General features: G+C 37.8%; 1 protein-coding gene across 3 annotated transcripts in view; it reads right to left on the reverse strand.

Annotated features, from left to right (window-relative positions):
• MYH11 (myosin heavy chain 11) overlaps positions 1-16,924 on the reverse strand; it is a 137,803-nt gene that overhangs the window by 89,595 nt on the left and 31,284 nt on the right. For all 3 annotated transcript variants that reach the window (XM_074196483.1, XM_074196482.1, XM_074196484.1), the window contains exon 3: positions 12,842-12,998. In XM_074196483.1, coding sequence (XP_074052584.1) covers positions 12,842-12,998 — 157 coding nt within the window. The remainder of the gene's footprint in view (positions 1-12,841; positions 12,999-16,924) is intronic.

The following is a 16,924-nucleotide window of genomic DNA, read 5'->3' on the forward strand; positions in this document are numbered from 1 at the left end:
ACCTAGATAGACAGATTCCCATGACAATGGACTGTGATGCCAAAGATATTCAATTAATCTGATAAAGCAGTTGTGATTGTGAGACAAACAAACACATTTTTATCAAACAAAGTGAAATAATTTTCCCACTCAACAAAAAAGTTTATGCCCAAGGTTCAAGGAATTTGAGAGTCAGCTTTTAGCTAGAGGGCACTTCACAGGACCCTAGAGATAATAATTGGAAGGGGACTAACTTGGAAATGCTAGCTAGGGGGCTGCTTAGCAATGGAGACTCCTAGGAGACCTATGGCCTGGGAAATTCCCATCTGAAATGTACTGTTTTGAAGCGTGGGAAACCATCTGATATCAGTTTAAGGAGAGAAATTGATACTCTACATAGTTATCAAACTATAAATATTCTGGACCCATGGAGTAAAAGCAGACTCAGATACCTTGATACTTCCTATTTCATTTATTCCTTGAGCCCTGATTTGAATTTGGATCCTGAAAAGGAGACCTGGGTTTGAATTTTGTCTCTGCTACTACTTCTCTATGTGACTTTGAGAAATTCCCATCGAGTAGCCTTTTCCCAAAGTCTCAGTATTCTTGTTTCTGACATGGGAGTAAATTGTTCATGTTTTCTCCCTTAAAAGGCAATAATGGATGAGAGTGTCAAAATGGCTACAAGGGATCTTTCTCCAAAGCTTCAACTAATTTTCTATTGTCCAGTTTTCAAGACAGATCCCCTGTGCTCTTCTGAAGACATCACATCTCAGCCCTCCATGCCTCCCAGGCCCACAAACCTCATCCTCATCCCTCTTCCTCCTCCCCTTCCCTAGAACTTTAACAGCTGAGTAAGTAAAGAGGTACTCTTAATCTCTCCCTCAGTCTTGGATTTCTCACTCTCTTAGAAGTGGTTAGCATCTCAGAAATCCTGGTGAGAAGAAGCAGATGGTCTCTACAGCCAGGGTGAGTTTTCCCAGGAGATGAAGCAACTTGGCAATCTCTTCCCAGTTCCCTCCTCCAGCCTGCCCTTAGAACCATAGAGGGCCCCAGCTCCCAACAGACTTGGCTATTTCTGCCTGATCACAAACATAATCTGATGGTTTATCACTATGAAACAGCAAGTTGGCAACCTGACCATAAAAGGAGAAAATACAGCTTCAGGCTCCACTCTCTCACTTCCTGCTTCTTTAGACTTGTTCCTGGCTAGACTGCCCAAAGGGTTTAATTCCCATGCCAGGAGACTCTGGAGTCCAGGGAAAAGGAGGTCTTATAGCTAAGGAGTCCTATCCCCTTAGAGCTCTCATACATTTTATTTTATTTATTTATTTATTTTAGGTTTTTGCAAGGCAAATGGGGTTAAGTGGCTTGCCCAAGGCCACACAGCTAGGTAATTATTAAGTGTCTGAGATCGGATTTGAACCCAGGTACTCCTGACTCCAAGGCCGGTGCTTTATCCACTACACCGCCTAGCCACCCCCACACTACCTAGCCGCCCCTGCTCTCATACATTTTAGCTGCATCTCCTATTCCCAATCCCATGGTACAGGACAGCTTTTCAGCAGGGGACCCCTCTGGTCAAAATCTGCCCCCCTAGAGACATTCATGTCATCTCTTTGTCCATCCTGGGAAATAAACTGATTACTACTGTTTACCTTCTCAGTGGGTTGGGGAAGAGGTAGGAGAGAAGGAAACAATTTGAAATTCATCTCTTTTTTTTTAAAAATGAATGCTAAAAATTTTTTTAAGAAAAAGAAATGAAGAAAAATGTTGATAAAACATCAGAGCTAGAAACAGATCCTCAGTGTTGGTGTGTGGCTCTCATTTTAGCACAAGGTAGATTTGCACATTAATGTAAAAAAAACTAGTAGTATGTTGTAAATGCTTAACAACTGACTCTCCAAAAAGCAGACAACACAACTATACTTCCAATATACTTATAAATTTAATTGACATTATTAACATTTTCTCCAATTTTTTTTCAAAGTCTAGGTAACTAACAAAACAATAAATCAAAATCTGGTTTATAGCATTTGGGAATTTCTGAGGGCTAAGGTATAAATGCTCACACTGAAAATTTAACCATCAGCTCTTGAGAACTGATTCTGTTATAAAAGATAGTCCTAGAATCTTCACATTGAGATTGTTTCAAAGGTGTTACTATTATTATTATTAGATATAACAATCTGCCCTTCATATTTAAGGTGTTACCAAACAGTCTGAGTGGAGTATATAGTTTAATCACTCAGAAAGCAATATTTAAGCTCCTACAACATGGCCAGGTTCTGCACTAAGAGCAAATCTTGCCCAAAACCTGTTTTTTGTACTTCCTGCGATTTACCTTTTTAAATAAAGCTTACTGGCCCTTGGGCCTTAGTTTGCTAACCTGTGATCTAAAAGACCCAGAACCTCTTTGTGAAGATTTGAGTAAGGGAAAAAAAAAAGATGTGAGGTATTCAGCTGAGAAGGGCAAGTCACTATACTCATTCAAACAAAGAGACTAGTTTTTCCAGATGCCCTATTTAGATTTCAGAAGGTGACCAAACAACCTATCAATATGCGTATTAGATGGAAGGGACCTTGAACATCATCTCTTCCAGTTCCTATGTGAAGCAAGAATTCCCTCCATAATATACCAGGCAAATTTCCACTTGAACTCTTCCTGAGGCAACCCATTCCATTTTAACAGTTTTAATTGTTAGATAATAGGTAACTTTTCCTCAGAACAAATCAAAATCTCACACCCTTACTTCTACCCATTAGTTCTTTTTTTTTTCTTTTTTAGGTTTTTGCAAGGCAAATGGAGTTAAGTGGCTTGCCCAAGGCCACACAACTAGGTAATTATTAAATGTCTGGGGTTGGATTTGAACTCAGGTACTCCTGACTCCAGGGCCAGTGATCTATCTATTCACTGTGCCACCTCCCCTTCCCTCACCCATTAGTTCTAATTATACCCTTTGAAGTCAAGGGGAATCAATCTGATCTCTCTTTTAACATTTGAGAATAATGATCATGTGCCTCCTAAATTTTCTCACTTCCAGAATAAACATTCTCAGTTCATCAGATGGGCTGCAAAATACTTTGAGCTCTTTCTAAAAATTAGATCCACCCTCAAAGGATGAAGGACTTCTTATTTCTAATGGTTTTTTGTAAAAGAGGGACTGGATGACCAATCTTTGAAAACATAGAGGAAGGCATTCCAATTTCTGGAGGAATTAGAATAAATGATCAAGTTTTCTCCTAACTCCAAGATCCTGTGATAAGCCAACACCGAGGATACTTTTTACAGGATACCTAACAAAAATATCAACAGAAGAATATAGATTAGATCTGAAGTTTTTAACCTTTTTTTATTTCATGGTTCCTTTTGACAGTGTGGTAAAGTCTATGAACCCCTTTTCTCAGAATGTTCATTGCTTATATTCATAATTAAAGGAAATGAGTGAAATTCATTTTTAATGAAAATAATGATATACTTTTTTGCAATTCAAATTCATAGATCCCTTGAATCTATTCAGAGACCCTGTTGGGGTCCATGAATAACTAGACTAAATGAATTCTAAAGTCTCAGATCTAAAATGATAGGATCCCATCTCTTTCCTACAGTATCTCTAATAAATAATTCATTGTCTGCTTTAAGGCTTCCAAAGACGAGGAACTCATCATAGGTTAGCTCACTCTATTATAGAACAACTTGAATTGTTAGGAAGTTTTTCTTTATAGTGACATATAGCTTCCACCCTTTGGCTCCTAATTCTACTCTCTGAGGCCAAACCATATGACTGACCCCTCTGTCACATTACCAGTCAGTCAACACTCCCATACTAAAAGCCTGTAAGAAAGGGAATGTGTTTGTATACTGTCTTGGAAATGTTCTTCAACATTCTCCAACAGTGTATAGTCTGTCTCCACAAATAGCCTGTGGGCAGATGTTTTTAATTTTCTATCTTTCTCCTATTCCAAACTCCCAATGCTCTGCGCACAGCAGGGCTCAATAGTAAGAAATGTATTAGCAACAACTAATATTAACTAGCAATAATTAATTAATAATAGTATTAACAGTTCACATTTCTGTAGCATTTTAAGATTTAAAGTTAATTCCCCTAAAACAACAACCCTGTGAGATTGGCAGTACAAAACTTATGAACATTATTTTATTTGTAAAAGAAACTGAGGTACAAGCAATGAAGTGATATGCACAGTCATGCAGTAGAACAGCTGGTGGTACAGTGAATAGAGTGCGGGGTCTGAAGTCAGGAAAACTCATCTTCCTGAGTTCAAATCTGGTGTCAGATACTTATTAGCTGTATAATTCAGGGCAAGTCACTTAATCTCTGCCTCATATTCCTCATGGGTAAAATGAGGATAATAAATAGCACCTGCCCACCAGGGTTGTGAGGATCAAATGACATAATTATACATTTCTTAGCACTATTTACACTTAGCCAATGCCTGGCAGGGTAGGTACTATTCTATGTATGTGTGTATGCGTGTATACATAAATATATAATTGTTAGCTATTATAATTATTTCTAAAGCAACATATAAAAATGCTAATTAAAGAAAACAAGTTTCTTTTTTATCTGAAGAGAAGATATTTGGTTACTAAAATATAGTTAGTTAAATGTAAGTGTGCAAAGTCCTTATTATCTTATGTTTTATTTGTTAGCAAAAATCATTTAAGATTGACATTTTTTATTTATTCAAGCTCATTAATTTCTGTCAAGCTGTCATGGGTTTTTAAAATCAGGGGCAGGTAGGTGGCACAGTGGATAGTACACTGACCCTGAGGTTAGAAGTACCTGAGTTCAAATTTGACCTGAGGTATGTAATAAATACTTAGTGGTGTGACCCTGAGCTAGTCACTTAACCACATAGTTTTGCCAAAAAAAACCCAAAAAATCAAATCAGTATTCTCATTTATAAAATATCTCTTAATTTTGGTTGACTTTTATTTTTGGGCCAGCACAGTAAACAAGCAAATAAATCCAGCAGCTGTTTGTGGGGAGGACCCAAATGAATGGGCAAATAATTTCAATTAATTAATTAATTAAGGCATTAATGCAGGGCAATTTGGCTACCCATGTGCTGAAAACATGTAGTCCCCTCACTAATTAATATTCACTCTCACCTAATTTCAGAGATTCAGGATAACTTGGCGACCAATCTCAGTAAGGAGCATTTTACTTGACCATTGGGATGGTATTTCCATTTCTAGAAAAACATTCACACTTGAATCTTTTCATAGGCTCCTTTGTGGTCCATGAATCCCATGAATGGAAGTTTGGCAAAAAGTCAAGAAATAAACAGTGAGAGACAGAACTTCTAACAGAATCTTGTGGGTACAAGTCTATTTACGTTGTTTGTATATATAGTATACATTGTGTCCCTCTACAGATATATGAGAAGCTAAATATTTATCTTGGGGTATAAAGCTAGGAATGCTACATCTTCCTGTGGCTACCAAAACAAACTGAAAAGCTTATCAGTAAAGAGACTAGAAGGAGTTCTTGAGGGAGGGGGTAAGAAGAAGTGGGTGGCAAGGGTGATTCAGAAGAAAGAGAGCTTCTTTTGGAGTCAGAGAATCTAGGTTTGAATATCACCTCTAACACTACTTTATGACCTTGGGTAAGTCATTTAATAAACTTGGGCCTCAGTTTCTTCATCTTTAAAATGAAGGGTCAGACTAAGTGATGTCCAAGGACCTTTCCAATCCTGTGATCCTAGGGTTTCCTACAGAACCTTCTTCTTTCTTTTACTCTCATGACTTCAACTTCAGTTCTATATAGATGATTCCCAAATCTACATCTCTAATCCTGACCTCTCTTCTTAGTGCCAGACATTCATCTGGTTCTTATAGTGATGTCAAACTCAATACTTCCAGAGTCAAGCTTATTCTCTTTTCCCCTAAACACTTATTAGTTGTGTGATCCTGGGCAAGCCAGTTAACCCTGTTTGCTTCAGTTTCCTCATCTGTAAAATAAACCGGAGAAATGGCAAACCATTCCAGTATCTCTGCCAAGAAAAACCCAGATGAGATCGTGAAGAGTTGGACACAACTGAAAAGATGAACAACAAATAGTTACTTGAGCTTTTAATCGTACTTCCCAAATAGACTATAGGCTCCATGAAGTGGGGACCATGTTTTAGCTAAACTTTATATATTCCTTGATGCTTAGGACTATGTTCTTCCCAGAGATGGCATTCAATAAATGCTTGACTAATTGAATTAATAACTCACATTTATAAAGATTTTATTTTTTTATTTTTTTAGGGTTTTTTTTTTTGCAAGGCAATGGGGTTAAGTGGCTTGCCCAAGGCCACACAGCTAGGTAATTATTAAGTGTCTGAGACCGGATTTGAACCCAGGTACTCCTGACTCCAAGGCTGGTGCTTTATCCACTACGCCACCTAGCCGCCCCCAAACTTTCTGCTCTTTTATAAAGATTTTAAAGTTTCCCCTATGGGGGAAGATAGACTGTTAAGAACAACAATAATAACAATAACATAGCACATTAAGGCTTGTAGGTTTGGGAGATAAGGAAATAACATGACTTGCCTACAAATGCATGGCTAGTTAAGTTTCAGAGCCAGCAGGAGAACTCAGGTGTCTGGACTCCAAATGCAGTTATTCCTTCCAGTTCTCCATGCCTCCTTTTACAATCCTGTTTGTATTATGAAAGTTTACCAAAATCTTTTACAAGGATAATTCAAAAGTATATCTATTGATACCCCCCAAGCTATTAAGAGAAACAGTGCTACCTCTGGTCTTCAGCATATTGAGTGAATTTTTTACAGAAAAAACATTTATGTCACTGGAATGATAAAGGATGAGCAGTGGTGGACAGCTTTCCATTGGCTTCACAAGTGGGAGTGCCCACACAAGAGATCAAGGCTCCATCTAATAGCTAGGTAAAGTCCAAAGGTGAACTTGTGTACAAAAAAATCTCTCTGGGCAAATCCAAATGAATGAAGAGGCAAAGCAGTTCTGACATATGGAACTAAGAATCAGGAAACTCAGGTTTCACTTTCTAATTAGTCACAAATCAATCAATCAACAAGCATTTATTAAGCAACCACTGCATGCCTGGCATTATGCTTGGTAGGTTCTGGGGATACAGAGACAAGGAATGAAACTCCTTCCTCTCAAAGAGATTATATCCTATTGGGAGCAGATAGATTGTTAACAACCACAACAATAACATAGTATTTTAAGCTTTGTAAAGCATTTAGCAAATGTTATCTTATTTGATCCTCACTAGTAGGTTGGTACAATTATTTCCAATTTATAGTTGAGGAAATTAAGACAGACAGTAGTTAAGTAATTTGTCCAGAGTCTCCCAGCTAATAAGTACTGAGGACAAATTTGAATTCAAATCTTTCTGACTTCCAGAGCTCTATCCATTATGCCTTCTACATTAATAATATTGATGATGATGATGATGATGATGATGTTAGTTACATTTTTATATGGCAGCTAGATGGTGCAGGAGATGGAACATCAGGCCAGGAGTCTGGAAGACTCATTATCCTGAGTTCAAATCTGGACCCAGATACTCATTAGCTGTTTGACCCCGGGCAAGACACTAACCCTGTTTGCCTCAGTTTCCTTTTCTATAAATTGATCTGGAGAAAAAAATAGCAATCCATGCCAATATCTTTGTTAAGAAAACTCCAAATTGAATCACAAAGAATCAAATGAATGAAAAGCAACTAAATAGTTATAAAGCATTTCCTATATACTAAGAACATATCTAAGAGCATTGCAGTTATCTTCTTTGATTCTCATGACAACCCTAGGAAGTAGGTGTTATTATTATTATTATCCACATTTTACAGATGAGGGAACTGAGAAAGACAGAGGTTAAGGGACTTGTCTGGGGTCTCATAACTAGGAAATATCTGAGGCTGGATTTGAACTCTGGTTTTCCTGACTCCAGATCTGGCACTCTATCCACTCTATCCACCTACCTAGCCCCTTTTTATCCTGCCTTTTTCTAGCTCATTCTTTCACCTCCTGTGTCCATCTGTGAAAGTCCAACCCCTCTTTCAAGATACAATACAGGTACCATATCTTCCATCAAGCCTCTATTAAGTTCTAACCCAGGTGGCTAAATCATCCTTTCAGTTTTCCTCATAAAATTTTTCCCTCCTTAAATTCATCATGATAATATTACCTTGACTTCATCTTCCCATTTATTCTACTGACATTTTATATAATAGAATTTAAAGATTATAGGATCAGCATGTCAAATTCCTTCATTTTACAAATAAGGATCCTAAGAAAAGTTCATTATTCATCCAAGGTCACAAAGGTGATTAAAAAAAAGCAGAAGTGGAATTTGAAGCTAGATTTCTGACTCTAAATTTTTGCCCAACATCATGCTGCTTTATATCACAGTAATTTGTATACATTCAAAAAAATTCCCATTAGATGGAAAGTTCCTACTCTGTAGCAGGATGATGATGTGCCTGTCTTTCTAAGAGTCTAATACATGAGAGACACTAAATAAATGTTTATTAAATTGAATTTTACACTTTGAAAGATCTATAATTTATTTGGTATGCAATACCATCTAAGAATACAGACTGCATTACTTCCATGTTGTAGTAAATGGAATTTGTATGTTGCCATGATCAAAAAAGGCATCACCCATGGAAAACTAAGGGTTCTGGGCCTTCCAAATTTATGCTGGCCTTCAAAATATAGTCATTCAATTGGTTGCTGGACCTCTACTTGTAGCCTTTCCACATGGTCAGATATGTCAGCGATTGAGCTCCGACACAACTTTCAAAAACCAAGATGACTAACCATAGTTCCAGAGGAGAAGTGATGAAGTTTGCATATTAACCACCTCTTGGCAGAATCATGATAGACTTAAGATATACCTTCAGATATATATTTTTTAAAATAACCAATATGGGAATTTGACTTGCTTGAATATGTATATGAAATAGGGGTTTTTATTTTTCCTTTTTTTTTCAATGGGAAAAGGAAGGAATAGAAAACATTTTTTTAATTGAAGAGAAATTTTATCAGTGAAACCATAGGAGTAGGAATTTGTCTCTGTACTATTATGGTGGATAATAATATTTGCTTTTCTGAGGATAAATTAAAATAATGAATGTGAAAATATTTTGAAAAATTAAAAGCATCCAATGTGTATAAAATATTAAGATTATGACTATTCTTAATATTGTATTCAATAAACTGTACTGTTATAGAATTGCATATCTAGTTCAACTCCAATATTTTACAAATGAAGAAACTGAGGCCTAGCTAAGTTCTAAGATTACAAACAGTAAACATTGAAAGTGGGACATAAGCCCAGATCCAGGGACTCCAGAGGCAGGGCTTTTAATTCAGTACCATGCTGCCTCCCTAGATACTGAGTCAAATTATACTAAATTGCTGTTTGGTACTTTTGCATATCTCCCTAGTGCCTAGGACAATGTTCACATAGGTATACAATAAATATTTGTTGAGATTAATTTGACTTCCCTGAATTTATCAGGGGACTATAAAGCAGCTGCATTTATAAGTTCACCATTGTCAGTAATGACCTCATCCAAATATTTCTGTCAGAAAAAGATCAGAAAAATTAGAGTTCAATCTTATCTAAATTAAACAAGAGGAAGAGAGAGATAGAGACAGAGAAGTGGTAGTAGTAGAAGAAGAAAAAGAAGATGATGAAGATGAAGAAGAAAGAAGATAAAAAAAGAAGAAAAGAGAAGGAAGAAGAGGAGGAAAGGGAAGGAAGAAGGAGCAACTGAAGGAAGGAGAGAGAGAAGGAGAGACAGGGAGGGGACTGAAAGAGGAGAAGAGGGAGGGAGATAAGAGGGGGAGAGAAAGAGGGGACCAGAGAGAGAGAGAGAGAAAGAGCAAGAGAGCGAGAGAGCGAGATCCTTTTCTAACTGGGAAATCAACATATTGAAGTTAAAGGAGACCAAAAAGGGATAATTATTGTCTTATGAAGTCTAACTCCTTTTTTTTTTTAAAAGAGTGGTTATATTAGTTTGACGGTAATTGGGTAAGAAAAGATATTTATTGTTGGCACCTAGTACAGGGACTATAGAAAAAAATCCAAGTTTCCTTTCCACAGTCAGAGTGTAATTTTATCTGTCATTTGATGCCTCATCATCATACTGCCCCAGGGACAGAATGAGAAAGTGTCCAGAGGAACTGATTATCAGAGAAAGTTAATTGCACTTTCATCACATTTGTAGAATTAATTCAGCTAACTTCATTTTCCCAACTTCTAAGTCCTATAAGATTTCAAAAGAACAAATTAATAATAATATTATTATTTATTATATTATTATTATATTATTATTTTATTATTATTATTATTAATAAAATCATGATAATGTTGGCACATATTTGCCACCTAATTCTACTTCCAGGTTTCCAGCAATAGGGGTTCTGCATCTTCCAGAGATTTTTCTGCCCTTCCCCCAGCAAAATAACTCATGTTTTTCCATCAGTTCTAGAAGTTCAATTACCTCACATGTCAGTGACTATACCTCTATTCTTGAAGGATAAGAAGTATCTTAGACTGTGGTATCTTCTCCTTTTCCCCCCATCTATTTCTCCTGATGTGGTGGTATGTGATTCAGTGGCCACCATTCTCTAACATGAACCTTATACTCTAATGAGGTTCTTCTTACTATTCCATGAGCTCCTTCCCAGTGCTCTTTCACTCACCCACATTTTTGCTCACATTGTTAACTTTTCTTATTCCACCAAGATCTATTTGTCAAAGAACAACTAAATTCTACTTTCTTCACAGTGTCCCTCCCTCAATGATCTCCCTCTCTTCAAAAAAAAAAAATAAAATAAGGTTCCAAACTTGGAAGGTTCTCATAATTAGATATCAATTCTTTTGAAAACAAAGATTGTATTTCCCAAGAGCTTAGTTAGCACAGGGCTGCATACATAGGAGATGGTCACTAAATACTTGATGGTTGATTGACTGAATGACTCAGTACTACATAACTCCCCTACCTCCTTTTAGCCCCCATATAAGTCCTCTAATCTTTACTATCTTCCCATGTAAGGACAAAATCTAGAGCATAAATGATGCAAAGATTTGGGCCATAAAATTTCCCCTTGAGTTCCTCCAATAGTAGCATATGCAAAAATGATAGTCAAGCCTCCTAAGTAGTGTCAGTATCCTAGGGTCAGCATTCCTTGTGGTTTTGCTTCATTATTTAATAACAATGGCTCCTCAATTCTTTTCTCCAAACTCCTTCAGGATGGGATGAGTTCCACAAAGCTGTCCAGGTCCATTTCCCAAGAACTCAGGTCCCAGATTTTTCAGGAGCTCAGGTCATCCATTCCCTATTCTCCATCTCCTTTTTTTTTTTTTAGGGTTTTGCAAGGCAAATGGGGTTAAGTGGCTTGCCCAAGCCCACACAGCTAGGTAATTATTAAGTGTCTGAGACCGGATTTGGACCCAGGTACTCCTGACTCCAGGGCCAGTGCTTTATCCACCGCCCCCCCCCCCATTCTCCATCTTAAAAACATGACAATGGAACAGGAATTATCCCTGCTTATGCCTGGTCTTGTAGGTATTTACACCAATTCTGTCTGGGAAATTCCAGAGTGGGTCTCTTTCTACTACCCTAAGGCAGAATATACTCACAGCGTCAGGTTTAAGGACATCTATTAATAAATGCTTTTTTTGTTGTTATGGAGTTATTCAGTTGTCTCCAACTCTTTATTTTATTTTAGATTTTTCAAGGCAATGGGGTTAAGTGGCTTGCCCAAGGCCACACAGCTAGGTAATTATTAAGTGTCTGAGGCCAGATTTGAACTCAGATACTCCTGACTCCAGGGCTGGTGCTCTATCCACTGTGCCATCTAGCCGGCCCTTCTCCAACTCTTTATAACCCCATTTAGAGTTTTCTTGACAAAGATACTGGACTAGTTTATCATTTCCTGTTCCGGTGGGTCCCCATTTTACAAATGAGGAAACTGAGGCAAACATGGTTAAGTGACTTGCCTGGGATCACACAGCTAGTAAGCTCAGGCTTACTATCTATCTCTTACATCTTACTCTCGCTGCTCTTAATAAGTGTTTTATCTAAAAGTGTTATTTCATTTTCACTGATCCAACTGAATAAATACAAATGCAGAGTTTAGCTCTGCTGTGGAGAAGGGAGGATTTGAGACATGAAATGTATGAGAGATTCCTGGCCTCTGTCTGAGGGGAAGGGGTTTGTGCCAAGCCCTCCACATGCAGGTCCCACTGCTACTCCAGACCCACCAGGCAGGGAGAGGAGGTCAGAGCAGCATTCTCTCGTGAGGACCTGGGAGCTGGCTCCCAGTACTACTGATGCCCGTATTTGCCAAAGCTATTTGTTCCTCAACCCGTCTCTTCCCTCCCCCTCCCCCACTCCCGCCACCCCTTAGCCCTCTTCACATGGAAGGCTGCCTTATGAGGGAGCTCAGAGTTGGTTTTTCCCTTTTTCAGTCACAACATTCAAGGACTCTCTCTGCCTGCCAAAGAATTCCCTGACCCAGCCAGGAGAAGCCTGTGTAGCTCTCAGAGGCAGTCAAGGGGAGTGATAAATTTCCCTTGGGTGAACCTCCCCTCACATCCTCCTCATCCCTAGAAAGATCAAGAGAGGGGCGGCTAGTTGTAATAATTACCTAGCTGTGCGGCCTTGGGCAAGCCACTTAACCCTATTGCCTTGCAAAAACCTAAAAATATATATATTTTTAAAAACCCATCTGAAAAAGATCAGGAGGGCCTTTTTCAAGTGTTCTTCTGTCAGTCCATCTAGTTTGTCTCCCATGGCTCAGCCCTCAAGAGGAGGCTAAGGCTCAGGGAGGACAAGGAATTTCAAAACTTACCTTGCAGCATACTCCTGTAGGCTGTATCTGCAATGGCATAGATGTGGGGTGGCATCTCATGTCTCTTCTTTCCTTTGTACATGTCAATAATCTTCTCTGAATAAATGGGTAGGTATTTATAGGGATTGACCACAACGCAGAACAGGCCAGAATAAGTCTGTCAAATGAAAAGTCACAGGTATCTGTGGATTACTTGAAGATATTCAGAAAAATAGCAAATTATAGAGAAAAAATCAGCTCTGTTCCAGTCACAAGCTAGAAATTCTGCTACAACAATGGGAAACTAGCAGGACTAACACCAGCATGATAAACCAAGTCTTGTTGAATAAACATTCATTCCTTTAGATTGTAAGCTCCTTGAGAACAGGCTCTATTGGTTTTCTATGTATTTTAGCATAGGACCTGGCACATAGTGGGCACTTAATGTTTACTGATTGATTGAATATCATCACTTTTTTACTGTATGTATTGGCTAATGGGTTCAGGAGACAGGATGTGGTCTATCAGCTATCTGAATCTAAGTAATAATGAACCATGTTGGAACAACAAGGTTCTTCTCTGCTTTCTGCTTACCATAGTGCCTTTATTTCTATAATTGTTCTCCCATTTCCCAACAATTTTGGGAGGCAAGTGGAGGAGAGTTAAATGATACTATAGTTCCCATATTAGAGACTGAGAAAACTGATCAACAAAGACAGTAAATGACTTCCATAAGCTCACACAGTAAGTTATATGAAGTGGTCGCACCCTTATCTTGCTAAAAAATCTTCAATGGCTCCCTATTGCCTCTTAAATAAAGTTTAATCTCCTAATATTTAAAGTCTTCTAAAACATACCTTTCCAGACTTCTCACATTATTTGTTTATGCATCTATTTTATTCTCAACTTTCTGTCTGTCCCCTAAAGAGGTACTGCCTTCTTACACTTCTGTATTTCACTTAAACTATTTTATCTATATCTGAAAAATCTCCCTGTTTAACCCTGTTTAAAAAATTCAAGCAAAATGTCTTTTAGTTGTCTCCAAAGAACATTCTCTTATCCCTTTTTATAAGCATTGTTTTATAAGTATATGTGTATATATTTAAGTATATATATACACATAAATTATATAATAAAATAAATGTAAACATATTATATTTGTACATATATTTTTATGTGTATATTATAGATGTAATCTATAAATATAAATGCCCATAGATATATATATACAGTTGTGTAATATTGTCCATCACAGAGATGTTTTGGGCTTTCATCTCTCCACTAGACTATTAAGTCCTCAAAGCCAGGATCCATAGGGATCATTTCTGATCTACATTTTGTATAGATAGCTAGATAGTCCAGTAGAGAGAGTAATGGTTTGGTTTTATTTCTGATCTCAGATATATAGGTATGTGATCCTGGCAGGTCACTTAACCTTTATTTGCCTCAATTTTCTCATCTATAATACTGGAAAAATGGTAGCATCTACCTCCCAGGATTGTTGTGAGGATCAAAGGAAATCATATTTGTAAAGTAGTCTGAAAACATGAAAGCATTACATCAATGATAGTTATTACTGTCATTATCTTCCCAAAGTCTTCTTGGTTGGATGTTCAGCACATAGGACACATTTTATAAATGCTTGTGGATTACTATTGATTGAAACAGTCCTTAAAACTAATCCTGAAGACTCCTTCAGACTTCATTATACAGAAGAAATAGATCTGGGTACTTGTTCTGACTTTTATTTTGTGACCTTGCATAAGTCACTCAGTTTCCTCATCAATAAAATGAGAGATTTGGGCTGAATGACCTATAAGGTCATTTCTAACTGATATTCTTTGAAGCTATGATTATCAGAATCCCAGTCACATGAACTAACCCTCAGGTTACACACTAAGGAATTAAATATATTGTCTTAAAACCAAAGAATCGGGGGCAGCTAGGTGGTGCAGTAGATAGAGCACCAGCCCTGGAGTCAGGATTACCTGAGTTTAAATCCAACCTCAGACACTTAATAATTACCTAGCTGTGTGGCCTTGAGCAAGTCACTTAACCCCATTGCCTTGCAAAAAAAAAAAACCCAAAAAAAAAAAACCTGAAGAATCCCCTTGAGGTCCATTCCACTTTTTGTTAAAGATCTTTAACATCTTTAACATCTTTACCAAATGAATAACAATCTGCTTTATCTTGCAGAAAGAAATGGTCTCTAAAATGGGCCAGGGAAGAGTAGTCTTGGCATTCCTTTTTGACCCAGCAAAGCTTCCACTGGGGAAAATGGTTAGAGCTGGGATGACCTCTTAGAAACAGTCCAGGTAAGACTTCAGAATGCCAGACTAGGAGTTCAAGTCTTTCTTCTTTTTAGTCAGTTCAGGGGATTAAGTTCTGGTTCTAGTCAAAATCAGCCTCAGAAACTTCCTAACTATATGACCCTGGGCAAGTTATTCCTTCCATTTCCTTAACTGTAAAAATGAGGATAATAATAGCTCTTCCCTCACAGAGTTGTTATGAGAATTAAATAATATATTTGTAAAAGTTCTTAGTGAAGTGTCTGACATATTGTAGGTATTATGTAAGTACTTATTCTCTTCCCCATCTTTCTTACACTGGTCAATGATTGGTTATTTGAGGTTGTCTGGCTGTGGCAGGGAAATGAGGGGGAAGATGAACCAAATCCTATCTGTCCTTCTGGGCCAAGCTTGAATCCACACCTCCTTCATAAAATCATTCCTAATTTTCCCAGCTGATCCTAAATTTTCCCCTTTTCCTGGATTTTTATGGAGCAAGGACTTCCTACTAGATAATCACAGTTGATTATATAGTACATCATGTTGTATTCTTTCCCATTTGCTTCATATACGTGAATCTTATTTCCCACCAAGATCACAAGCTCTCCTACAGCAGAGGGGCTTGTCTATTCCTTTTTTTTTTGTCCCCTGCTTCTCCAGCCTTTGGCAGAGAACTGAGCACACAGTGAATATTTGATGAACATATTCTAATTTGATGTGGATTTAATTGGACAGTGCAAGTTGCAACGAATCTAGGTCAGAACTATTCCTCTTTTTTATATTTCAAATAAATCTGGCAATGATATTATTATTGGGACTTTTTCTTCTCTTGATTTGTTATAATAGTAGTTAGATTAAATTTTCCTCTCCCCTTCCCCTCACACAATCTCTTCTTCTGTGTCTACATTTGAGTGTCAGCTGCCATGTCCTTCCTACCTCCAAGGGTTGCTTGTCCTGGCAGGCAATGGAGTAGGCATCTTGCCATGGACAGGTTTCAAGCATCAACCCAAGGATTTCCCTCTTGTGACCGTATTAGGAAGAGGTTGAAGTTTTCCTGGATGCTTTATCTAGAAAGCCAACAAATCCCAGAGCCATGTCTGTTTGGAAAACTGGCTGGATGATTCTGTTGTCCTCAGCCGGAGGCAAGAGCCCATTGATAGCCCTATTCATGACACCTTTCCTTCCCTGCCATGCTGGGAAGACATGCATTCCCAAAGTGGCTAAGCCAATCCCTGCTCAGGACACTCAGTTCTCCTGACAAATGTTTTATAATTTGCCCCTTGCCTCTTACCTAATCCCCCCAAAAGAATGTAGGACTAAAAGAATGTCCTCTTGTATTCCTATTCAGTCTTAGGGGAGAAATATGGAGTACAAAGAATAAGAACAGCCAATTCTTTCTTTCTGCTCCTCCTTTCTTACTGGTTTATCTCTTTTCTCTACCTCACAAAAGTCTATACTTCAAGGCCCTGTTCTAGGCCTACCTTTCTAGGATGCCTACTTCTAACCTACTTTTGACTTCTTCCTCTGTATTCTTCTTGTGATTAAATGACAGAATTTTAGAGTTAGGTGAGAGATTCAGAGGTCATCTAGTCCCAATTATATTCAAAAATCCCTAATAAGTGAACATCCAGCCTCTATTTGAAGACTTATTGGATTAGGCAATTTATTATCTACTTGAGGCATCTCACTCCTCATGGCTTATCATTTCATTATTTTTCATGGGTTTATAAGTGATAACATCTCCCCAATTCAATTATAAGCAACTTGAGGGCAGGGACAAGGTTTTACTTTTAAACCTTCAACACCTAATAGAGTT

The sequence above is a fragment of the Macrotis lagotis genome, chromosome 8 (genome assembly GCF_037893015.1).
Source record: "Macrotis lagotis isolate mMagLag1 chromosome 8, bilby.v1.9.chrom.fasta, whole genome shotgun sequence".
Classification (NCBI taxonomy): Eukaryota; Metazoa; Chordata; class Mammalia; order Peramelemorphia; family Peramelidae; genus Macrotis; species Macrotis lagotis.